Raw genomic sequence first — 27,005 nt, forward strand, 5'->3', positions numbered from 1 at the left:
TTGGCTAAAATTTACAGACGCGCGAAATTTGGGACGGACTTCAATGCGAGATGCCATTAATAGGTTCCACAACGAAACATTGTCTCGAAATTTTGTAGAAAATCCGAAGAAATTCTGGTCGTATGTAAAGTGCACAAGAGCCAAGACGCAGTCAATACCTTCGCTGCGCAGTGCCGATGGTACTGTTACCGACGACTGTGCCGCTAAAGAGGAGTTATTGAATGCAGTTTTCCGAAATTCCTTCACCAGGGAAGACGAATGGAATATTCCAGAATTTGAAACACGGACAGCGGCTAGCATGAGTTTCTTAGAAGTAGATACCTTAGGGGTTGCGAAGCAACTCAAATCGCTTGATACGGGCAAGTCTTCAGGTCCAGATTGTATACCGATTAGGTTCCTTTCAGATTACGCTGATACAATAGCTCCCTACTTAGCAATCATATACAATCGCTCGCTCACCGATAGATCTATACCTACAGATTGGAAAATTGCGCAGGTAGCACCAATGTTTAAAAAGGGTAGTAGGAGTAATCCATCGAACTACAGACCTATATCACTGACGTCGGTTTGCAGTCGGGTTTTGGAGCATATACTGTATGCAGACATTATGAATCACCTCGAAGGGAACGATCTATTGATACGTAATCAGCATGGTTTCAGAAAACATCGGTCTTGTGCAACGCAGCTAGCTCTTTATTCGCACCGAAGTAATGGCCGCCATCGACAGGGGATCTCAGGTTGATTCCGTATTTCTGGATTTCCGGAAAGCTTTTGACACCGCTCCTCACAAGCGACTTCTAGTCAAGCTGCGGGCCTATGGGGTATCGTCTCAGTTGTGCGACTGGATTCGTGATTTCCTGTCAGGAAGGTCGCAGTTCGTAGTAATAGACGGCAAATCATCGAGTAAAACTGAAGTGAGATCAGGTGTTCCCCAGGGAAGCGCCCTGGGACCTCTGCTGTTCCTGATCTATATAAATGACCTGGGTGACAATCTGAGCAGTTCTCATGGGTTGTTCACAGATGATGCTGTAATTTGCCGTCTAGTAAGGTCATCCGAAGACTGGTATCAGTTGCAAAGCGATTTAGAAAAGATTGCTGTATGGTGTGGCAGGTGGCAGTTGACGCTAAATAACGAAAAGTGTGAGGTGATCCGCATGATTTCCAAAAGAAATTCGTTGGAATTCGATTACTCGATAAATAGTACAATTCTCAAGGCTGTCAATTCAACTAAGTACCTGGGTGTGAAAATCACGAACAACTTCAGTTGGAAAGACCACATAGATAATATTGTGGGGAAGTCGAGCCAAAGGTTGCGTTTCATTGGCAGGACACTTAGAAGATGCAACAAATCCACTAAAGAGACAGCTTACGCTACACTCGCTCGTCCTCTGTTAGAATATTGCTGCGCGGTTGTGGTATCCTCAACAGATGGGATTGACGGAGGACATCGAAAGGGTGTAAAAAAGGGCAGCTCGTTTTGTATTATCACGTAATAGGGGAGATAGTGTGGCAGGTATGATACGCGAGTTGGGATGGAAGTCATTAAAGCAAAGACATTTCTCGTCGCGGCGAGATCTATTTACGAAATTTCAGTCACCAACTTTCTCTTCCGAATGCGAAAATATTTTGTTGAGCCCAACCTACATAGGTAGAAATGATCATCAAAATAAAATAAGAGAAATCAGAGCGCGAACAGAAAGGTTTAAGTGTTAGTTTTCCCCGCTCGCTGTTCGGGAGTGGAATGGTAGAGAGATAGTATGATTGTGGTTCGACGAACCCTCTGCCAAGCACTTAAATGTGAATTGCAGAGTAGTCATGTAGATGTAGATGTAGTAATAATTGACGCTAATAATAATAATAATAATAGTAACAGTAATGGACATTTAGAATGATATATATTAGTTTAGAATATTTGAACTCTTTTCAGTATTATCGGGACGGGAACGATAAAGGAAAAGAGAAGACTGAAATGACAGTGACAGTGGCTATTAGGAAAGAACAAAACATGAACAGGGAACTCTGCCTGAGACGATGGGGCTCATTTCGCTTTCCTGCTACCGATAACTTTTAGCTGGCTCTCACCAGTGAGCGCGGATTACACCTTTGTTCGATCATCGCTGCCTCCCCTAGACTTCAAAAGGAGGCGCTAGAGTCGCATTTGCGGAGAGGCCTCCGAAGAGCGCGGTCCTGGCAATTGGCAGGTAGTTTTCGCAGAGTCTGGAGCTGGGTACAGTAGCAGTGTTCGGAGCAGCGGTGCGGATCGGCACGATGTCTTTCCCGGGTCGTCATTCACTCTTTTTCACCAGGGCTGGGCAGAAGGCAAAGGCCCGGTTCGCTTAAGCCGTGGCCAACTAGTTCAGCTCTGTGTACCGATTTCCCGGTCCGCAAGATGTTTGAGCAGATGTTCGTGTTTATGTTCATTGAGTCGTCATGCACGCCTTCTTATTTGGATCGCGTGATTTTATGACTAGTGTATTGCCTGTCTTCTTCGTGTGATTTAGAAGTAACATGATTTAATCTGCTCGCCAGCATTCTCTCTCAAAAAATTTGCCATGGTCAGTGTTACGGTTATGTAATGTGCCCGGCTGTCACGCATAGCCATATCAAGGGCCTACGCCTTATCTGGTTTTCTCTCTCTCTCTCTCTTTTGAGTTGTGTTTGTTTTAAAATTGTCATGCAAGATAACCAGCTGTTTCTGAATTTTAATTTGCTTTCACGATGTTTTAGAAGATGGCTGGTTCTCCCTTACTATTATTCAGCCCTTTAAGCATGTTACGAGCTAATGGTAAGACCCTAGCGAGTGGTTATTTATATTCCTACCTGGAAGATATTGTCGCTCCCTTTCAGCAGTTCCCTGTTACCGAAGCTTATTTCCTAGTGCATATACACTTATTCGAAAGTCTCTATAAGTGCTGTTATGGGTGAACCATCACTTTTGATTGTAGTATAATCGTTCTGGTTTGTTAACTCTTTAAGTTACCGTGTCGGCGGCCTCTTGTCGCATGGGTCTGGTCTACTTGCGGTCGTGTGCACGGCTCTCCACCATTTCCTAGCTGGTTGCTATTGTTTGCAGTCGCTAGTCCTGGTTGTGTCTGCTCAAGTTGAGTATCTAATGTTATCTAACTTGGACTGTAACTGAAATTTTGTCGTCTGCTAAAAGGCCTTTGAATAACTGGCTTCACAGGGGGAATTTTCTGTTTAATGTTTTATATTTGAACTTGTGCGTTTTATTGTAATTTTTTGGTGAAAGCCACTCGGGTATCCCCTAAAGGCCAATTGTTATTTTTTTTAATATTTATCTTTTGGGGGTCTGCCTAATGTCTTGAATTTTAATTTGTTTCAAGAAATTTATCTAGACCTGTTTTAATTATTTTAATTGGCTGGTATATTTAAACTTTTCAAATTTAAAAATGTTAAGATAGGCCAATTTGTTAAGGTCTTACTTCTTGAATTTGTTTGAGGTTGTAATTCAACGGCTGTCGCTTTCACCATTTGAAGGCCTTCATCTGTATAATGACAAATTAACATCATGCTATTTTGTCGAAACTGCATGATTCTCTTTTCTATGTACATGTATACCCATAATCTAACGCGCCACTGATGATGGAAATCTTTCTCATTGGTATGGTTGTAATATCGCCTTCTTCGTATACATACTTCCATGTTTAACATTATAAAGAACATAGTTCTTATTATAGGAAACAGCGATCTATAATTATTATAAATCAAATGGAAGCAGTCTCGATCGCATATTTTCTTTTTTTAAATGTGGTGACCAGGTGACCGGTTTCGATCTTATTATAAGATCATCTTCAGACCATAGATGTGTGCCGGAGGCAGTGGCGCATGCCAACCGTCTTACTTATGGATGGTGGTGCACCGGCAGACATATATGGTCTGAAGATGATCTTATAATAAGATCGAAACCGGTCACCGCATTGAAAAAATTTATGCCATCAAGACTGCTTCCAGTTTATTTATACTTCTATGTGGTGAAACTTCTTGGTGTGTGAGAGGTGCTTTACGTTATGTGTATATATGTATACATAAAAAGGTGCATCATACAGTTTTCGCTGCTGCATGATCATAGTCAGCATTGGAGCGTAAATAACTAATTTTGTATCGTAAGTAATGAAAACATCTTCTCTTTAATAATTGATTTACATGACTTAAAATCTTTGCGAGGCACAATTACACTTGAAAGGCGTTGTCTCACATCTTGTTTTGGCTGTAGGGCACCATCACTCCAAGGAAATTTATCAGCTGGGAAAATAAAAAGTGAAAGCTAATGTAAAATGTCTGAAGCTGAATTTGTCGGTTCGAAACCGGTAACGGCACTGTTTAAATAAATAAACATATTGTAGAAAGTGGCTGGTTGCTGTTTTCTTCTATGCCAGAGTCAATCTATATAAATTAACTTCAATTGTCCTGCCGGTTTCTCGAAGGGGACCTGTTGTTACTCAAATATTATTTGAAAATAAATGTTGTTTTCCAAGGGTAAATGACGTTAGTTAAAGAGGCCTAGTCCTCCCATGTCATTTCCCTGATCCTGATAACTCCACGAGTCACTGCCGACAAGACGGGGAACTGACGAGAGTGAGCTGCACCTGATGTGGGGGAGCGATGTGACTTGAGATACAGTGAAACGCAGGGACAAACCCGTTTGTCGGATAATCTTCTTTGCTCAGTGGTGAATTTTATTCATACTTTGAGTATGGTATTCTTATTTCCATCTTTCCAGGTACTGTAGACCTCTAAACTGGATTTTATATGGATCGCGAACACGTTCCCTTTTCCAGGCATACGTCTGCTTCAGCCGTTGTTATATGCGTCCCAATTCCTCCCACGTTCTTTATTAATTCTGCATGCTATGACTCAGGCCTACCGCTGTAATTCTCTTTGCAAAAGCAAAAGGTTTATTAACTTGTATAGTTGTGTGACAGGAACGACTACGTCATAATAGTTTTCAGATATCACTTCACAGACACCTCACCACTAAAAGCTATGCAATGTAACCACTGAATAGTGGAGAGCTAAGAACACACGTAGGGGTGAATTGGAGACGTTCTGAAATCCATCAAACGAAATGTGACTATACGGAAGCTCATTTAAAAGTATATACAGTTCAGCACGAAGTTGTAAACAGTGGTGTTTTACTTGAATGCAGAAAACATTGATCTGTCTACCATTAATTTCACCGAATGCACGGAAAAGCAGATAACGTCTACAGTAAGACAGTACTTACGTCGTAAACAGCCTGGGTGTTATTCACGGAGAACCCTTCTTCCCCAAAGTAGAAATTCTCCACCTTTACTGCCGCCTCGGTTTGTTCCTCCACAGTTGGCAACGGCAGCTGGGAGCCAACGAGAAGTGTGAAGTTCTCTCTCATGTCCGCAGCGAAAGCTTCGTCTGTCAGAATTCCAGACGCTGAAACAACATACACGTTGCCCGTGAAATGCCACCTTCCTGGATAAGCATGTCGTTTTACATGTATTTTGTTACAACAGTATTTTACGGACTATAAGACGCATTGTTTCCTTCGAAAAACTGCCTCCAAAATTCAGGTGCCTCTTATACTCGAAACTAAAATAAAAATTTCCAGTGTTGATTTAAAATTCCTGTCCGTCTTAAAAATGGCCATATATTAGATGCCGCGGGAAACCTATCTCTATCTGGCAACACTGTATTCAACTGGCAGTAGCAGTGCACCGATGCGACGAAAATGGGTTCACAAGCTTGCTAACACTGTCTCGCTCCCGCCCCGCCAAAGCCAGAATCTGTTTAACCTACGACGCGTCGTTGCTGTCTACGGTACCAGTAAACTCGAATTGAAAGTGATTTGTGTTATCGATAACAGTACAATAATTTTGTTAACAGCTAGATATTTAATGGAAAAAGTGAAAGGCATTGATATGCTGCGACCTGTAAATTGAAAACGGTCAAAGCTAGAGAATGACCTACTCAAGCGGATTGGTTGGTTGGTTGTTTGGGGAAGGAGACCAGACAGCGTGGTCATCGGTCTCATCGGATTAGGGAAGGAAGTCGGCCGTGCCCTTTCAGGGGAACCATCCCGGCATTTGCCTGGAGCGATTTAGGGAAATCACGGAAAACCTAAATCAGGATGGCCGGACGCGGGATTGAACCGTCGTCCTCCCGAATGCGAGTCCAGTGTCTAACCACTGCGCCACCTCGCTCGGTCTACTCAAGCGGATTCACACCTCCCAAAATAGCATTAATACAAAAATGATTCAGATACATTCTCGCAAGGTAGCGCGACAATGTAACTTAACAGACTTTAAGGGTGGACTTTTCGGGAAGCAGCGGCCTTGTAATCTATATAATATCAATGAAAAAATTTTGTAGATCGCTATCGTACTTTATGGAAACGACCGGTTTCGGCCTAGATTTGTCCCTTCTTCAGACAGCACCACCAGTTGAAGTTGACTGTGTGTAGAACACTCAGTTGACCTCAGATTCAGCGACAGAGGTCAACTGACTGTTCTGCACATCGTCAACTTCAGATGATGGCGCTGTCTGACGATGGTCTCAGCCTTCGCCGAAACAGATTATTTTAATAAAGTACACTCGCGATCTAGAGTGTTTTTTCACAGATTTTAAGTGTGGAGTTTTTTGGTGCTACAGGTTTATGAAGCATCACGGACTTACCTGCGAAACAAAAACAAAATGTATCATAAAATGCCACAAGAAAATGAAGAGAAAATATTATCTTTTCATCTCTTTATTACTTAACATCGAAAAAACACCAGTGTTGAACTAAGCCAAACAGCGAATATGGACCAAGCTCCTCTGACATTTGATGTGCCGAGTAAGAGAAATGTTGCCATGAAAGGTGCTAAAACTGTAACTATAAAAACAACTGGACACGAAAATATGCACTACTCTGTTGTCCTTTCCTGTTGTGTTGACGGTACTAAACTTAACCCAATGATAATTTTCAGACAAAACACAATGCCAAAACTTTCTGGAATACCACCAGGTGTTATTGTTCACGTACATGTCAAGAGTAGGATGCACGAGGCTGGTATGAAATTATGGATAAACGGAGTGTGGGGGAGAAGGAAAGGCGCTTTACCGATGAAGAGTTCTAGTGTTGGATCACTTTAGTAGTCATTTGAAAAAAATCTGTAAAAGAGAAATTAAAGCGGGAAAATGCATAGCTTGGTGTTATTCCGAGAGGACTTACATCACAACTGCAACATTTCGATGTCTCGATAAGTAAACCATTGAAAAATTTACATGAGAGAGAAATGGAGCAATTGGATGAGGGATGAAACCCAACACGAATTCATGCTGAAGGGAGCTTTAAAACGACCTGCAATCGAGCAAGTGCGTCAGTGAATAAAACAGTCGTGGTCTAGAGTGAAAGAAGCCGTTATTGTTAAGTGCGGCATAAGTAACGCTCGCTATGGCAGCGAAGACCAGCTTACATATGAAGAGGACAACGATGACGATAAAGATGAAGAAGAAGAAGAAGAAGAAGAAGAAAGTTCAGATGACGATTCTGAGGCATATAAAGATCAATTCGGCTCTATAAACTAAGAATTTTTTTAGACTGTCTTTGCAATCTCAAATGTTCAAATGCGTGTGAATTCATAAGGGACAAAACTGCTGAGGTCATCGGTCACTAGACTTAAACATACTACTTAAATTAACTTAACGCTAAGGACAACACACACACCCAAGCTCGAGGGTGGATTCGAACCTCCGGCGGGAGGGGCCGCACGATTAGTGCATGGCGCCTCGAACCACGCGGCCACTCCGCGCGGCTGTTGCAATTTATTAACTAAAATAGTAAACATGTTCTTTCTTAAAAAACTGCTTAAGAAATAAGGTGCGTCTTATAGTAAGTAAAATGCCGTATGTACAACACACTCTATACCTCTTATAATCCATCCGCCGCAGAAAAGGTGTCAAAATGAGTCGACAAAGCGAAAGATGTAAGATAATTCTTTGGAAACAAGGTATACTTCCCAAAGTAAACGTTGTCTTAGATAGTCCACGATATTCCAGTTGCGATTAATAAAATTTACAAAACACGAACAGGATGGAAGCTCTCAGGACTTAGGTAAGGTCAACCGCAAGAACAATGTTTCTCACAGCGCATAGTCCTTGAGGATCTGTGATGATTGCCTCACGTGCACTGAAACAGCCTGTATCAGACCAAATGCCAAGGCCAACCACGTGTTGATGGCAGGGGTTTGCGGCACAGATTGTGCCGACTCGTAGGTAGACTACAGTCCAACAAATAACCCTGCTCTTCAGCGCTGGATAAACCTTAGTAACTCACCTTTCCACACAATTAACGTCTACAGGAAGATCGGTGCTGAGACTAGTATGATGACACCAATGTGACGGCGATTGTTTACAAAGTGGTTCGTTTTGTTTTCCCAATTATTAGGTAACATTTTAGAAACAAAGAAAAGAGACTACGGTTTTGTGTATTGTATTTATGTTAACTCTTCCTGTACAGGGGCTTTCAAGGGAAAAGAGAAACTGGGGTTTCACATGTGTTGACAACAGGAACTACCATAAGCTGTGGAAACGTTTCCTTTCCAACACGTGCTAAATATGTCTTACATGTATTTGTAATGATTTCCAGGTAACAGAGTTTTAAAGTTAATTAGAAAATTGAACCGAAATATTTATACTGCAATGAGATCGTGAAGGTCAAGAGTTCTTCATACTCAAACAGTAAACAATTGTGGAATCTTTCTGACACTAGCTGCATTAGAAATGAAAGTATTCTCTTTTTGGTAACACATGAAAATTTCTCGCGAACCGGGCCTCGAATTCGGATTATCTGTTTGCTGTGAGAGGTCGCCTTAACGACTTTGGCTACCCGAGCACCCTTCCAGGACATATCCAAATTTCCATACGTTATTCTATCAACGAATTGCTCGCAACTTCACCTGAATTCTGTCCACAGGGTTTCAATTAGATAATCGCAATCAACGTTAGTATTATGGTAGTCATTTTGCCTGTAGAGGCTTTTGATAATCATTTTTAACAACGTCTGAAGAAACATACATTGGTAAATATTTTGCAGCTGTACTAAATTTATGAAATTTCACGTGTCACCAACAGATAATATCTTTATACCTGATTCAGAAAAATTTTGCAATTGCTAATAAATTGAAGTTTAGTACAGCTGCAAGTTCATCACCAGTGTCTGTTTACTCAAATATTGTTAAAAATTAGTATTACAAGCCTAGATATGTAAAAAGACGATCGTAATATAAAAGTTGAATACGTTTGTGTGCTTGTATCCCTGTGGCAGGAATCCGAGTTGCGAGCGATGGGGTCGTTGACAGCCGATCTTATATGCTGATCCAATACGAACTAACTTTTGGCACCTCTAGAAGAAATGTACTTCGATTTGCAAATTATATCAGTGTGAATGGGAAGAACGTAAGGGGTGTTCTATTGTTTGAAGATTAACAGACTAAGTCAGTGGACATTGTCTTTTATTACAGAGGATCCTTTTCATCACCAGTTATTAATTTTCTGTGGCAGTTTATTATATGTACGTCACGGAGATAGAAACATGGTTTGATCATTTTGCCTGGTGTGATCAGTTTGTAAATTGCCCCCCTTCGAAAGAAACTATTGCATTCAAATGAAATGTACTGCAAAGTTACGAGAAAAATGGAGGAGGAGCTTTCACAACGACCATGTTTATTACAAAAATTAATATTTTCTTTTACTTTCTGCATTCTCCGGTCAAAAACATCCTGTGAATGGCGAAGAATTTCTGCCGCATCGATAAATCGGACAACAAGGTAATGAAAATTCCTCATATAGATTCACCAGTGAAAGTCAGGAGTCTTAATGTCCAAACTTTCAGCTAATTCATTCCAGGTAGTCTCTTATAGTATCTGAAAAAGTAGATTGGACACCACTGTGCTGGAAGCACATTTCTACTCTAATCGTCAAATTTCCTTTCTTCTATCAGTCGGTAGTTACATTGGACTGGCCTAAATATAAAATTTCAATCATTGTTTCTTAGTGTTACTTGTTTACTTTTGGTGTTTCTTTGTCAGTTTGTTAGCTGCTATGACACTATTAGCGGTATTAGTTTATTTGTATTTAAAAAATCGGAATTTATAAGGATTTCTCCGTAATTAGTATGATTATGAAAAGAGACTACAGAGACTTTTCACTACTCATCTGCATGAAAAGAGACTTGTAATACCTTACTGGTTGCCCTGTTTCTGATTTCAGCTGTCGCGAGACCGTTCGCCTACTTAAAGGTATTTTAGCACATCTGGTAACTCTGAGGAACAGGACGGCAACAGGAATCTTAGCAGTGGGTTTAAAAATCTGTCGAGACGAGTTCAATAGAGATGGAGCCATAGATCTTACGGAGCGTGATGGTGGAAGAAAGAATCCGCCGATTGTATGAATCAACTACACCGGCAAACCACTGAAGTTACTTGGGGAAAATTGAGAACTTAAATCAAGATGCTTAAACGGGATCCCAAGCTGCCCTCCTTCGGAACACAGGTCCACCGTCTTAGCCACAGCGCCAGTTCTCTGTTGATTAGCCGCGATGTTTGTCAGGGCTATGTGCATTCCTTAATTTCCTGAAGATATTTTGACGAAAATAAAGAAGGAATGTGTGACAACGGAACATATGTGAATAATATGTTTCTTTGCACGGTCATCTTATGCAGAAGCTGTAAAAATCGGTTTTGTTGGTTTCTCCGCCTTAAGCTCACTGCAATTTAAATAAACAGAGTTTTACATCAGATGCGTTTCGCTTTTATTTATAAAGCATCTTCTGTGCTCATCCCGTAAATTAGGTACGTATGTTTGCATATTTTGGTTGTTTTAGAAAAAAAGAGCATTTTGTTAAAGAAATTGGTGTGTAGTTTACTTGCAGTGATTCTGCCTCTGTCCGTGCTAACAAAGAGGGTGTAAGCAATGGTTTGAGAATATGTAAACAATAGGAAGAAACACCATAAGCAAATAGCATGCCAGCTTCATAAGCAAAGTGTTGTTTTTAATCTAAAAACAAAAATGTACAAACATATCTACCCTATTTGCAGCATGACGACAGAAGATGTTTTATATACATGAGCGAAACGCGTATGGTATAAAATTCTCTTTAATTAAACTGCAATAAGCTTAAGAAAGAGAAACCAATAATAACATCTGAATAACTCTTGGCGAAGAGTTCTCGGGCTTCCAGCCGGGTGGCGGTGTCTTCAAACAGCGACGTTTCGACGAGTGACATACTCATCATCTTCTGGCGAAGTGCCGAGACTTTGCGGATGCCGGTCCCTTTATACCTGCGGTGTGCCCCCCACCACCTGGCCGCGGGAGGCTGGGTCCAGAGGAGCCGGCGGGCGAGGTGGAGGGGGAAGCGGGTGCGCCGTTCGTGTCTCCGTCAGAGCATTCTGATTGCGTCTCGTGAGCTGGACGGTTCTTGTTGCGTTCCTGGCGTATTGCGGCTAATGCTGGATTCCAGGCCGCGCTCAGTTGATAGCCTTCGTCCCTGTTCACAAGGTTCTCGTGGACCCGTATTTCTATTGATTCTTTAATGACGCTATCCCAATAGCTCCCGGCTCGGCATTGCACCCTGGTGTTTTCGAAGTCAAAGGTGTGGTTTTCTTTGATGCTATGTTCAGCTATAGCAGATTTCTCTATCTGTCCAAGTCGAACATGCCTGATATGTTCCTCGCACCTTTTTGAGATGCAGCGCTGCGTTTGACCAATGTACTGCACACCACATTCGCAGGCAATGTTGTATATACCAGGTGTGTTTAGTTTGAGTGGGTCTTTAGCTGAGCCCAGCAGCTCTTTCGTCTTCGGCGGTGGTCGGAAGACGATATTTATGTTAGATTTTCTTAATAGCCTCCCGATTTTGGCTGATGTGGGCCCCAAATATGGAAGAAAGGCGAGTCTCTTGTTAACTTCCTCTTCCTTTTCCTGAACTTTGTCAGCCTGTCTCCTCTTGAAGGCCCTGCCAATCTGTGTTTCACTGTACCCGTTTTTCCGAAATACCTCTCTTAGGTGGTGTAATTCGTCTGAGAGGCTTTCTTTGTCACAAATGACGTGCGCCCTATGCACCAAGGTGGACAGTACTGACTGGCGTTGCGCCGGATGGTGGCAGCTGGTTGCATGGAGGTACAGGTCTGTGTGTGTCTTTTTTCTATATACTGAATGGCCCAGCGTGCCATCCGCTTTCTTCCTGATCAGTATGTCCAGGAATGGAATACAGCCATTCTCTTCTACTTCCATCGTGAAGGTTATATTCTCATGTATGCCGTTTAGGTGGTCCATAAACTCCTCCAGTGCCTGCCTGCCATGCTGCCAAATCACGAAAGTGTCGTCCACATAGCGGAAGAAGTGCCTGGGTTTACGGTGAGCAGTTTGTAGTGCCACCTCCTCAAAGTGTTCCATATAAAGATTCGCGATCCCTGGAGCAAGGGGAGATCCCATGGCCACTCCATCCACTTGTTCATAATGCTCTCCATTGCACTTGAAGTAGGTTGTCGTAAGTGCATATTCAAAGAGCTTCACTGTTTCAGGCTCGAAGTGCCGATTAAGGAGCGCCAAGGCGTCTTGTAGCGGTACTTTTGTGAACAAGGAGGTGACGTCGAAGCTCACGAGTAGGTCATCACTCTGTATTCGGATGTCCTTCAGTATTCTAACGAAATCCGCGGAGTTTTTCACGTGATGACTGCAGTGTCCCACCAGTGGTTTCAATAGTGTCGCCAGGTATTTGGCCAGTCCATAACTGTGCGAGTTGATAGTGTCCAGAATCGGCCGTAGAGGCACCCCATCTTTGTGAATCTTGGGCAACCCATACAGGCGCGGTGTCGTTGGCGCTCTGGGATACAGCCGTTTCTGCACTGCCTCTGGTAGATCTGAGTCCTTCAGTAGCGCCACGGTTTTCCTGGTCATCGTCGATGTAGGGTCCTTGTTGAGCTTCCTGTAGGCTGGGTCTTGCAGCAGAGAGCAGATTTTCTGTTGGTAGTCGACTGTGCGAATCAGCACCGTCGCATTTCCCTTGTCTGCTGGGAGGACCATGATGTCAGCATCATCCCTCAGTGCGCGGATAGCCTCTCGCTCCTGCGCAGTAATGTTGGCTTTAGGGAGTCGTGACTTGTCGATGATCCTGCAGGTCTCCCTTCGGATCTGCTCAGCTTCCTCCTTGGGTAGGCCCCGGATTGCTTCCTCTACGCTGCTGATGATGTCCCGTTTCGGTATGGTCCTTGGTACAGGTGCAAAGTTCAACCCTTTCGTGAGGACAGAAGTTGTGGCTGCATCTAGCACCTTATCTGTCAAATTTACAATAGCTCTGGTGCTATTTGTCACCTTCTGGGTCGACTGAGCTCCAGAGAGTCTGCCGAATTTGTTGATCTGTTTTGCGGCAACATGTCGTTTCTGCACCTCACTGTCGGCATGAGAGCTGCAGTCAACCCACTCCCAAGTGTGTGCCGGTAATGCTTCTGCCATTTTCAGGTGACATGCGATCAGGATGCGTGCATTCTTGTCCAGTTCTTGCCGTGTGTAGTGAATGCGTTCCCTGACAATGGCCATCCCTGCTCGCCGTAAAATACGTTCGGTTTTCTTCGTTTTCACAGGATGTCTTAATTCCGCAAATCGTGGCAAGATGTTCTTGTCTCGGCAACGTTGGAGGACACTATCAACTCTCACAGTTATGGACTGGCCAAATACCTGGCGACACTATTGAAACCACTGGTGGGACACTGCAGTCATCAGGTGAAAAACTCCGCGGATTTCGTTAGAATACTGAAGGACATCCGAATACAGAGTGATGACCTACTCGTGAGCTTCGACGTCACCTCCTTGTTCACAAAAGTACCGCTACAAGACGCCTTGGCGCTCCTTAATCGGCACTTCGAGCCTGAAACAGTGAAGCTCTTTGAATATGCACTTACGACAACCTACTTCAAGTGCAATGGAGAGCATTATGAACAAGTGGATGGAGTGGCCATGGGATCTCCCCTTGCTCCAGGGATCGCGAATCTTTATATGGAACACTTTGAGGAGGTGGCACTACAAACTGCTCACCGTAAACCCAGGCACTTCTTCCGCTATGTGGACGACACTTTCGTGATTTGGCAGCATGGCAGGCAGGCACTGGAGGAGTTTATGGACCACCTAAACGGCATACATGAGAATATAACCTTCACGATGGAAGTAGAAGAGAATGGCTGTATTCCATTCCTGGACATACTGATCAGGAAGAAAGCGGATGGCACGCTGGGCCATTCAGTATATAGAAAAAAGACACACACAGACCTGTACCTCCATGCAACCAGCTGCCACCATCCGGCGCAACGCCAGTCAGTACTGTCCACCTTGGTGCATAGGGCGCACGTCATTTGTGACAAAGAAAGCCTCTCAGACGAATTACACCACCTAAGAGAGGTATTTCGGAAAAACGGGTACAGTGAAACACAGATTGGCAGGGCCTTCAAGAGGAGACAGGCTGACAAAGTTCAGGAAAAGGAAGAGGAAGTTAACAAGAGACTCGCCTTTCTTCCATATTTGGGGCCCACATCAGCCAAAATCGGGAGGCTATTAAGAAAATCTAACATAAATATCGTCTTCCGACCACCGCCGAAGACGAAAGAGCTGCTGGGCTCAGCTAAAGACCCACTCAAACTAAACACACCTGGTATATACAACATTGCCTGCGAATGTGGTGTGCAGTACATTGGTCAAACGCAGCGCTGCATCTCAAAAAGGTGCGAGGAACATATCAGGCATGTTCGACTTGGACAGATAGAGAAATCTGCTATAGCTGAACATAGCATCAAAGAAAACCACACCTTTGACTTCGAAAACACCAGGGTGCAATGCCGAGCCGGGAGCTATTGGGATAGCGTCATTAAAGAATCAATAGAAATACGGGTCCACGAGAACCTTGTGAACAGGGACGAAGGCTATCAACTGAGCGCGGCCTGGAATCCAGCATTAGCCGCAATACGCCAGGAACGCAACAAGAACCGTCCAGCTCACGAGACGCAATCAGAATGCTCTGACGGAGACACGAACGGCGCACCCGCTTCCCCCTCCACCTCGCCCGCCGGCTCCTCTGGACCCAGCCTCCCGCGGCCAGGTGGTGGGGGGCACACCGCAGGTATAAAGGGACCGGCATCCGCAAAGTCTCGGCACTTCGCCAGAAGATGATGAGTATGTCACTCGTCGAAACGTCGCTGTTTGAAGACACCGCCACCCGGCTGGAAGCCCGAGAACTCTTCGCCAGCTGTATACGCCGGGAAAGCATACACTCACATTGAATAACTCTTATTTAGCTAGTGGCACTGTAATGATTACCTTTAGAGCAGACAAATCTCAACAAGGAACAGCAGAACTGAAGAAAGCACATTTGAAAATATGCCTGAAATTAAAATTATTAAAATAATGTAGGCAATAACTAGCGCGTCGACAGAAATACAGTGCAAATAAACAATGAACTTATAAAAATGGATCGGATTGTATATTTGTCAGTTCGAGGCAACAGCCAAACAGAAAGAAAATAAGTAAGTATGCTGAATACTGAAATTTCTTTGTAGAGTTTTCAGTACACTAAACAGGTTTTTCAAAATTTGGCTCCTTCCTCCCGTTGTGTCTCGAAAGGAAGGTTGACTGTGTTTATTTGACTTGAGACCATGTGACAAGTACGATGTTGTAGTGCCTATGTTATTCCGAATAACGATGCACTGTTCCTTTAATAGGCACTGTGGCAACTACAGTCGTTATCAAATACATTAAATGTGTTCGCAGTTGCGAATATGGACAACCATCGGGAGTGAAATGGAACAACGACTCAAAATTTTTGCTGGTCAAGGACTCGAACACGGATTTCCCTCTTACTGCTCGCGATAAGTAGAAGTATTGAAAATGTGATGGTGTCGGCGGATCATGTATCTAGCCGAATCGATTGTACATGAAGCAAGGAAATTCTTTGCTACATTTCAAGAGATGATATCAAATCGAGCTGACGACTTAAATGAAAGCGGGTACATAAGAGACAAACTAAAACTATTATGTGTCAGTCACTCTTCATTTTTTATCATAAATCGTTTCGAGGCCTTACACCACCATCATCGTCATGCGTATCAGTGGATTACATTACATTTTTGTTTTTTGGGTGGATCCAGTTGTCTTAGATTTCATTTCGATAGAAATAATAAACATTTGTTAACATAATATGGCACAACAATTAAAATTTGTAAACAATAATTAATATACTCACATTACATAAACACAAAACAACAACATAAATAGTCCTGTGATTGTACGTATGTATACAGCCTTGAAAGTCAAATAGCATTCATTCCTAGCTTACATTGCGAATCAAATGCACAGATAACGTAATACAACATTTTGGCTTCACAATATAAATTATAAACCTGTATTTCATCACATTTATTCGTTAATCTTTCGGTTTGATGATTTGGGAGTTGCTTTTCTGACTTCCTGTACATCGTCTAGTATACTTGAGATGCTTCTAAGAAAGCTCATTGGCACGTTCTCAGCTGTATGAGTGAGTGTGTCAAGTCCATGTTCCCTGTTGTGAACAAAAATTGCGGGTTATTCATAGAGGTTCAGTTGTTGATCTTTTTTGGCTTGTAGAATATTGTTAAACTACTGTCTACGTAGTGCAGAACATGTTTTGTGTCGTTAATGTGACTAGTATCTGAACGTATTTACATGTTCTGTAAACCCAGTTCGGAAACGTCGTCTAGTCTGGCTATAATGGGTGCTTTGTCTCGTAAACATACGAGCTGCAAAATTTGTTTATTTTTTATTTTTGTTGTAGTGCAGTGAATTACATAATGTATTATGGTGGAAAAAACAACTCTTACGTAACAGTGTGTTAGTATATTAGCAATTCACAACAGAAAACATGGGCAGAACGCAATGACAAAGCTGAGACAGTGGCAGTGAACTCTTTTTACAAGCCTCTTTAACACATTAGACGTTGTTTCTCAAGCATATTAGGCGAAGCACAGTAACTTTTATTGTCACAATTTTTGCCAGTGCCTAAATGGTAAAATAACTCCCAACACACCAAATCGAAAAATTATCAAATAAATATGCTGAAATATAAGTTTATAAGCTGTTTATTTTTCATATTTTTCGTTAATGCAATAATGATATTCTTGAGCGAAAAGGCCGTGAAGAGTTAAATACACACGTATTCGTTATCTCTCCTTTTTCCCAATGTAAGCTGGTGACGAAAGCTCTGTGACTGACAAAGCACTGTTTTTCTACCTCCATACAAGCTCTGTACTTTTAATGTTGTTGTTTCATATTTGTGTGACACCTAAAACTGATGTTGTATATTTACGACGAACTTCATGGTTATTTCTGCTGGAACATACCCCAACTAGTTTCATTTTTCTTTAAAATGTGTGATCCTACTGTTATATTACGTTAACAAATACTGGTTATACCATGTTTGTAGCGCAGGAGAACTCTAGAACTCAGAACAGACAACCGACTACAGCCAGCAAACAAAAATGTAATGCAATCCACTCATCCACCTGATGATGACTGTATAATTTACCTTTTACTGATATAAATGGTCGTGGTTGACAAATCCACAGCCCATCATGGACGACACAACATTAGCGTTGGTAGATGCTCTTAGAAAACATACATTAACAACACACAAAACCCAAACTACAGCCCATGATGTATGCACAGATATAGAGGACATCTTTATCCACATGTGGATATTAAACGTCTAGCGACGACGACAATGATGATTATGATACGGTGCACTGGAACATAGCTTCGGAAACACACTATAAGATAGGCTTTGAATCTTAAATGTAGTCGCAGGCATCGTTGTCATGTGTTATGTTAGGTTAAGCAATGAGGCACACAGACCAGAAAAAAGTTAAGTAACAGAGCCTAAAGATAATGCACTCCCAGGTACCCATCTACATTGTGAGACGTGTTGTGTGTCAGCAGTTATAAATGACATATTAGTGTAGTAATTTATGTAGTCGGCTTTGAGGTAACAGTGCACTACATTTGTATACAAGTTTGTGTACGTACATTCAACAATGACACTGCCATCTGCAGAAGTGACGCCTGTCATGACGGCGACCTGGTTGTAGCGGCCGTCCCTCAGGATTTCTCCTGGAGACTCGGTGACCACAGCAGTGTCCGACTGTGGCTCAATAACGGGCGAAAAAGCGATTCCCTTGCGGCCTCGCTTCTCCTGTGTGGAGGTAACAGCAGGTGCTGCTCAAGGCACACTCAGTGTTGGAAATTGCAAATGAGAATGTTTATACTAAAGCTTGTGACAGGAGCACTTCTAATTGCAGTGGTCAGTTACAAACAACTCCACACATTCAATAAAGTCACCACATGACAGAACAATATTTTCCACACAATATAAAATTCCGATTTTCATTTACATTTAAAGAGATAGCACAGTACAATTTTTTTCACGTTTAAAAGTAAACACTTGTGATGCAAAGTTATTTCAGACAGACCACTGAAACAGTAAAAATGTGTTAAATATATTTTTATAATTTAGAAAAGATTACTAATGATTACCATTATTCTGATTATTTCTAAGATTTTGAATAATCATTTAAAAACAGCTACAGTGTCAGTTACCGAAGTAAGGATTACTCATAAATGTCATTTCTTGTGTAGATCGTTTTATGATAAAATGAATCTCTGACCTCTTCCTTCTTTTCGGTGTGTTTTAAGTAGTTGTTATTGAGAAGAGTATGGTGTTGATTGCCAATGCCTGTTAAGGAAACCTTTTAATTGAAAACATGTGTCGTCCAATAAATTGTGTGTGTGATGACATATCCTTCAAAACAAAGTAATAAATAATGAAAATATTAATGAGAAAAAAACCTCACAGCTAATCGTTTTATAGTGATGTATAACAAAATTAGCGATCCTAGACCTTTGCTTTTCAGACAGGAGTCAGCTTTCTAGATTTACTGCGACAATGTAAAACATGGAGAAAACTGCAAAGAAGAGACTAAGATAAGTAACAGACTATATAACAGGTTTTGTTGTCAAGAACTATTTAGGCAGATCACACCAATGTTCACCACTGAGGTTAGGCGATCAGTTTCAAATATTGATTTTATCCTAATGCAAAATAGTGTTAGACGCTCAAAAGCCATTGCTGAAACGTAATGACCCTAACATTCTTAACCATTTCTGTAACTGCAGATTGTAAACTATATTAAGACAAAAAAGAATTAAAGACATTATTGCCAGTGGGCATTGACCTATATCAATTGGAGAAATTAAATTTTTTTCTGGATTGGTATCGGAACCAGGGTCCTGTGTAAAAGGCTGATGTGCTAGCTACAGAGCTATCCGGACACAATGATCACCATAACCACGCAGACTACCCTAGCACATCCCATCACCACATGTTGGACACAAATTCTCAATTTATGCCACACACTACTGATGTAATGCCTCTGCTCATTAGCATCAATCCTCATGGTGTCTTGCTGATTTGTGTAAGAGTTCAAGCTTGACATGTATCTTCACTGAGGGGATCATTGCCCACCACCATGAATCAAGACACATTAGCTGCTACTGGGTATTGATTTATATCAATAGGGGAAGTTCAAAATTTTTGCCGTACCATGGTTCAAACCTGGGCTCCTGCTTACTAGGCAGATGTGCTGGCCACTGTACATAATTAGGGTGATGACGGCAAATGATTCCTTCAGTGCAGTTGTACACCAAGCTAGACATCTCATGGGAATCGGATAGTGCTGCAAGTATTGAGGCTAATGACCAGGAGCACTATATCAATAGTGTGCGGTATAAGTTGAGATTTTTGGGTCTGGTAGGAGGTGTGCTAAAGCTATCCGTGTAGTCGTGGTGACCACTGTGTCTGGATGGCGTAGTGGCCAATGGATCTGTCTAGTGAGCGGGGACCGATGTTCGAATACCACTCCACCACAAATTGTCAACTTGCCTCATTGATATAAATCAGTGCCCACTGCAGCTAATGCCTTCAAGTTATTTGTGTCTTGATCCATAGTGGATGCAGGATCAAACTGGTGCCTTTTCTTTCAGACGTATCCTGAAGAACAGATATCACATATGTAAAATATTAGTTAAACTCTGACTCATATGTTGTTCTCAATCGGCGTAACTCATACGAAAACCGTGTATTGTACATAACTGAGAACTGTCCATTTCGTTTTCCTGCAAAATCTTTGCAAATGAAATAAAATATGTTCAAAGGATGCAAGTTAATGTATTCGGAAAAAATATGTTTTCCTGGTCACTTACAAATAACTGACAGGCCAATCACTCTGTTTATAAATCTGTTTAGTTACGACAGGAAAAGACGTGTTCTCTGCTTAGAATATAAAACATAACACGAAAAACATAGCAGCTCGTAACAGTCCCCCATCGTAAACATTTTACTTTCTGTTTTATGCTCTGGCTTCCCGCCAGTGTGAACAGTTGGTCATCAACTGTTTGAAAAGCTTCTAAAACACAACGAGAATTTAAGACTATTTTCGTACTTAATATTTCAGCAGTTGGCCCTGTGTCATTATACAGGTCCAGTGTACCTATTCTAAGACAAATTTGCTCCTGTCATTTGTTTTTACAGATGATTCCTGACAGGATTAACACAGAGCATGTATGCCCATTATCATTGAAATTTATTTCTCCCTATTATGTCAACTACTTTATAGGTGTCTGAACTTAATGTACATGTGTTAACAGTTTCGGAGCTCTTGTTAGTACCAAACTTACTACGAGCTGTGACCTTGCTAACAGGAAACCATAAATCCAGAGGCATAACTCAGGTGATTCCATGTAACCAAATATTTTGATTAGAAATCGCTTGTGAGGAGCTTTGTCAAAAGCCTTCTGAAAATCTAAAAGTATGTAATCAATGTAGGATTCCGTATCGATAGCCCTCGTTACTTCTTGCGAGTAAGGAGCTGATTGCGTTTCAGAAGAAACGGTAGTTTCTGAATCCGTGTTAGCTGTTTGTCAATAAATCGTTATCTTCGAGGTAATTTACAATGTTCGAACACAGACTTTGTTCCAAAATCCCATTGGAAATCTAGGTTAGTGATATGAGTCTGCAGTTCAGTGGATTACTCCAATTTTCTTTCTTGAGTACTGGTGTGACTTGCGCAACTTTCCAGTCTTAAGTACGTATCTTTCGTTGAGCGGGCGTTTTATATGTTTGCTAACTGTGGATCTATTGTATCAGCATTCTCTTAAAAGAACATGACTGATATACAATCTCGACCGGAGGCCTTGCTTTTCTTGAATAATTTAAGCTGTTTCGCTACACCGACAATACATATTTCTTGGTTTCTCATGTTGGAAGTTGTTGTTGAGTCGAATTCTGGGATATTTATTTCGTCTTATTTGGTAAAGGAATTTCTGAAAACTGTGTTTAGTAAGTATGCTTTAGTGACACTGTCATCAATAACAATACTACCTGCCTCCTCTTGGCGTAGTATTGGTTCTGCATTCGCTTTTCCACTTCACATCATATCGTCAACAACTTTAGAACGCTTGAAAAGCGACTGAAGGGATTCTCACTCACAAAAATTTCGATGACTAGTCTATTTTTCAGGTTACTGAGTGCTCCTGGCCCACCCAGCCTGCTGTTAGCGCTTCTCTACTGACAATACAATACCCCCCCCCCCCCCCCGGTCCCATCCCCCTTTTTTTTAAAGTGGTGGTTCCACCTATAGTTACATCTAGTGGTCAATTCCGCGTTAAGTATGGCTGTCCAGATACTTTGATCATATAGTGTGTATTACTACACTGGAGAGTATCGCACGAAGCAAGTGTCCTTCATATGAAAATATTCAGAAAAACTTCATCAGAAATTTTGTCGCTAGAGCTCAGATTCACCTGGCATCAACGATCAGGAGGACAGGCGATTCAGGTAATTCCCTGTGCAGAACGTCGAGCGATTGCTGCCACAAACTGTCTAGGACGAACAAAATTGCCACAGTTCGACTCACGAAGTCTGAGAGGGCCTGGCTGTTGTCCCTGGTGAGGTCTGCGTGGTCGGCGGCCCTCAGAAAGGCAGCGACGGCAGAGTCGTTGGCGCCCTGCGGCTGGAAGCCGAGCGCCGCCGCCAGGCGGTACGCCTTCTCTCTGGGGCTCTGCTCCACGCTCCAGTTGGCGTTTGCTACGCCGCTCTCCATGATCACTCCACGGAACAGACCTGTAAAAATAGTCTCATTTCGTCAAAATAATCACACATGATTAAGGAGACTGAACTTTCGTATCTCGTCTGTTTACTGTCAGGAGACACATTGAGATGGAAAAAGTCATGGGATGTCTCCTAATATCGTGTCGGACCTCATTTTGAGTAGCGTAGTGCCGCAGCTCGACATGGCACCTGCGCAGCAAGTCGTTGGAAGCCTCCTGCAGAAATAATGAACCATGCCGCCTGTAAGTCGTCCATAACTGCGGAAGTGTTGCCATTGCACGATTTTGTGCACAAAATGACCTCTAGATTATGTCCCACAAATGTTCGACTGGATTTGCGTTTGGCCACCTGGGTGGCTAAATCTCTCGCTCGAAGTGCCCAGAATACTCTTCAAGCCAATCGCTGCCCGTTGACACGGCGCATTGTCATCCAAAAATGTTCCAAATTTTTTTGTGAAGTTCATGAATGGCTTCAAATAGTCTCCAAGCAGCCTAAAATAACCATTTCGAGTCAATGATCGGTTCAGTTTGACCAGAGGACCCAGTCCATCCATGCACACACAGCCCACAACATTATGGAGCCACCACCGCATTGCAAAGTGCGTTGTTGACGAATTCGGTCTATGACTTCGTGCTGTCTGCACCACACGCGAACCCTACCACCAGCTCTTAAAAACTGAAATCAGGACTAATGTGACGAGGGCACGGTTTTCCAGTCGTCTACGGTCCAGCAGCTACGGTCACGAGACCTGGAGAGGCGCTGCAGGCGATGACGTGCTGTTGGCGAAGGCCCTCGCATCGGTCGCCTTCTGTCAACTTTAAGTACAGTTTCTGTCCTATCTCGTAATAAATGTCATTTGATATACTTTTATTGTTTTGCCACATTTTTGTTCTAGTGCCAGCTTGGGACGCAGATGTATGCTGTGCAATCTGCCACCCGTTTTAATGAACTAAAGCAGCAAACCGTTTATGGTACTTGGGATTATTGGACTGAATTAATAGGAAGTTACAACATCCGAACGATGTCAATGTGTGGGTAGAACAATTGTTGATGCCCGTGTGAGCTAAAATATTTGTTACTTCACTTTTATGGCCTTTCTGCTAGATTTACGTAGGAGGAAGCAATATATTGGCTGACTCTTCTAGAAAAGCGTGTTATGGATTTTTAACAGGTTACCACATCTTCTTGCACAACAGATCTCTTGTAGTGTCTGCCGCTGGAGTTACAAGAGGGTCTCTGCAATGCTGTCGTGTTGACTAAAGGAAGGTGCTGTTCTTCTTCAGATCTCCTCTTTGTCTTCCATCTATTCTATCAGTTATTGGTCCGAGAATGTCGAGGAATATTCAAGCATCGGTCGAAAAATCGTTTTACAAGTTACTGCTTTCAACGTTATCTTTACAGGTTGCCTATATTTGCCTACTATCCATAACGGATCCATAAATTTAAATCGACCCTACTTTTACTACTTTGAAATATACATTCTGACTTGACTTCTTGTGATTTTAATATTTCCAAATCATGATCACATAAACTATTTATACGCTGATGTTACGTATGAGTAACTGTTTCCCTGTGCTATGTCTTGGCTGTAACACAGCAATACAGTGTAAGTAGGCTGTTTAGGTTTTTTTATTGGTAATGCCACCTCTGTATGAAAATCACTGGCTGTGCTGTGTGCAGTCTGTGTCTAGTTTGCATTGTTGTCTGCCATTGTAGTGTTGGGCAGTGGCAGCTGGATGTGAACAGCGCGTAGCGTTGCGCAGTTGGAGGTGAGCCGCCAGCAGTGGTGGATGTGGGGAGAGAGATGGCGGAGTTTTGAAATTTTTCATGATCTGCTATATATATTATGGCTATTGAGGTAAATACATTGGTTGTTCTCTATCAAAATCTTTCATTTGCTAACTATGCCTATCAGTAGTTAGTGCCTTCAGTACTTTGAATCTTTTATTTAGCTGGCAGTAGTGGCGCTCGCTGTATTGCAGTAGCTTGAGTAGCGAAGAGTTTTGTGAGGTAAGTGATTTGTGAAACTTATAGGTTAATGTTAGTCAGGGCCATTCTTTTGTAGGGATTTTTGAAAGTCAGATTGCGTTGCGCTAAAAAAATATTGTGTATCAGTTTAAGGACAGTCGTGTACAATTGTTCTAAGGGGACGTTTCATATGTCGACCTTAGCCTAGGATACCTCACTGGAATCTTCTGATTTTTTTTCTTGTAGTTTGTGTAATTAGTGTAGCTATTGTTTATTGCTAGCGCGTAATTGTTGAGAGAATTTCCTTTGTAGTTGTAGTTTTTCATTGTTGTACACAGTTGTGGCATGCATTTAGATTTGCACCAAGTATTTCGCAGCTGCGCTTGCAATTAACTAGATATTATTTTCAGTGCTGTGTTAATGTGTTCTCTTATTTTTGCTCTTCAAATTGTGCTTTTCTGTGTTATTGTGTGAAATATTGTGACAATAATGGCGTGTGAAAAACGTAATACTAGGCTCCAAAGTAAACTGAGAAATAATAGTGACGACGAGCGTAGCTTGCCAGCACCACTGTGTAATGAATTTACAGACGTTCAAAGTAGTAATTTGGTAACTGTGCATAGGGAAATGGAGCGGGCTGCAAACAATGCCATAGACAGTGAAACAGGTAGTGAACAGGGAAGCATTATCGATCGATCGCTCGGCAACAGCTCGCCTCAGGAATCCGAAATGACAGGACACAATTTTGCAAATACTGTAGATTCAGGTTTTGCGTCCTCACCGTTTTTTCAAATGAGTCAAGACACATTTTCTGCTTGTCAAAATGTGAATGTTGCCCGTGAAAATGCACTGCCAAAAAGCATAGAGAAACAGATTTCAGACACTAAAACATTATTATTGCAATTAATGCAACAAATGGAACAAAATCAGAGACAAATGGGACAAAATCTTCAAAAGTTAGACACAGTGGAACAAAATCAGAGCCAAACACAGCAAAAGCTTCAAACGTTAGACTCATTGGAACAAACTCTTGAACAAACACGTGAAGATTTAACTACTGAGTTACATAACATTGAATCGAAATGTCAAAAAGTCTGTAATGACGTAAAAACACAAATTTGTGAGCATTTTCAACCTATTTTTTCGCGGCATGAAAATGCATTACAGAATCACGAAGCAGCCATAAAAGAACTGCAAACTATTGTTCATGAAAATCATGAGACCTTGCAAGCTAAATTTGACTCAGTTGCATCTACCGATTCGGTTACGCAACTTGCAAAAACTCGGGAAAACTTAAAGGACACAGTAGATTCGATTTCAACACAAATGGACACTCTGAAACTTGGTTCAGAAAATCACATTGAGGAAATGTGTTCACTATCGGAGAAAGTAGCCGAACTTTCTGATCAGTTCACTAACTTATCTACGAAGGTAGATGATTATCTGAACGACACAAAACCGGTAGTCTTTAATGACACAGAAGAGTGCGAACAAATTAGGAAATTCAAACAAAATCAGAATCAAATTAATACGCAACACCAAAGAGAAATCCGGGAAGTACAAGATCAGCTGACTCAGGTAATACAAGAATTACGTATTTCAGAGGCCACTCGCGCTCCAATACGGGAAGAGGGACTTAGAAATACGGAACAACCACAAAATAATAACACAGGACACTTCGGAAATTATGAAGGAAATTGGCAATGTGCACCGAATTTTAAGATTGAACCGCCGACACGACGTAACAATGATGACATGCGACTCGCCGACACGATGATTTTGACTATAAGCTGTTCATTACTACACGTAAATTCAAAACGTTTAAGAATTCTGGCAACGACATTCATCCACAAGCGTGGCTCCATCAATTCTCTCATTGTTTTCCTCCCAACTGGTCATTAGAGCACAGATTAGAATTTATGTGTGGCTACTTAGAGAATGAACCAGCTGTAAGAATGCGGTCGGTCATTCACGATTGCCACAGTGAAGGAGAGTTTTACCATGCCTTCCTCTCAGCATATTGGTCTCAAGTCACACAAGACCGAGTAAAACATGGCATCATAATGATGAAACATTTCGAACAATCTGAATTCTCCAGTCTTGTGAAATATTTTGAAGACATGTTGCATAAGAATCAATATCTTTCAAACCCATACAGCCCTTCAGAACTCATCCGCATTTGCTTAATCAAATTACCTGAACATTTACGACACATTAATTTGGCAGGACGTTGCAAAGACGACATTGAAGCTTTTCAGGGACTCTTACAAGAATTAGAAATTGACACAGACAGTCGCGGGATGCGAAAACAGGAAAACAATCACTACAGGTCACATCCGTCATAATTCCGTGACGACAGAAACGATAACTGGACGCGACAAGGCTATTCTCACAACGCAAATCGTGACCAAAATAGACACCACCCATATGACAACCACTGGCAGAGTAATAATAGTTACAGAGAAAGATCGCGTTTCCGTAGTAATAAATATGACAGAGATTACCTTAGAAACGGACAATATGGGAACCAAAACAATTACTATCAAGGGAGACAGAATAACTTCAGACGCAACAGTTCAGCACGCAGTTACGATTCCGCGAGAAATTCTCCACCACATGACCGACAAACAAGAAACTATGTAAACTACCGACATAACGACAGACCTGAATTTTATCAGAACTGGCGGGATTCAAACAGAGCAGGGCACTTTCGACAACGTGAATTTGTAGAAGCTAGGTCTCCTCATCCCAATAACGACGCGCACCAACAAAGGAACAGACAATGACTCGCACCGCAGGCAGCCACCTGCGCCGGCTGGCTCAGACA

At 42.0% G+C, this 27,005-nt stretch overlaps 1 protein-coding gene across 1 annotated transcript in view; it reads right to left on the bottom strand.

The window, feature by feature from the left end:
• The window catches only part of LOC124622603 (esterase B1-like), a 91,630-nt gene that overhangs the window by 18,281 nt on the left and 46,344 nt on the right, over nucleotides 1-27,005 (bottom strand). The window contains exons 5-7 of the mRNA XM_047148363.1: nucleotides 22,017-22,222; nucleotides 18,073-18,238; nucleotides 5,246-5,427 (exon numbers count right to left, since the gene is read on the bottom strand). Coding sequence (XP_047004319.1) covers nucleotides 5,246-5,427; nucleotides 18,073-18,238; nucleotides 22,017-22,222 — 554 coding nt within the window. The remainder of the gene's footprint in view (nucleotides 1-5,245; nucleotides 5,428-18,072; nucleotides 18,239-22,016; nucleotides 22,223-27,005) is intronic.

This window comes from Schistocerca americana, chromosome 7, assembly GCF_021461395.2.
Source record: "Schistocerca americana isolate TAMUIC-IGC-003095 chromosome 7, iqSchAmer2.1, whole genome shotgun sequence".
NCBI classification, from domain to species: Eukaryota; Metazoa; Arthropoda; class Insecta; order Orthoptera; family Acrididae; genus Schistocerca; species Schistocerca americana.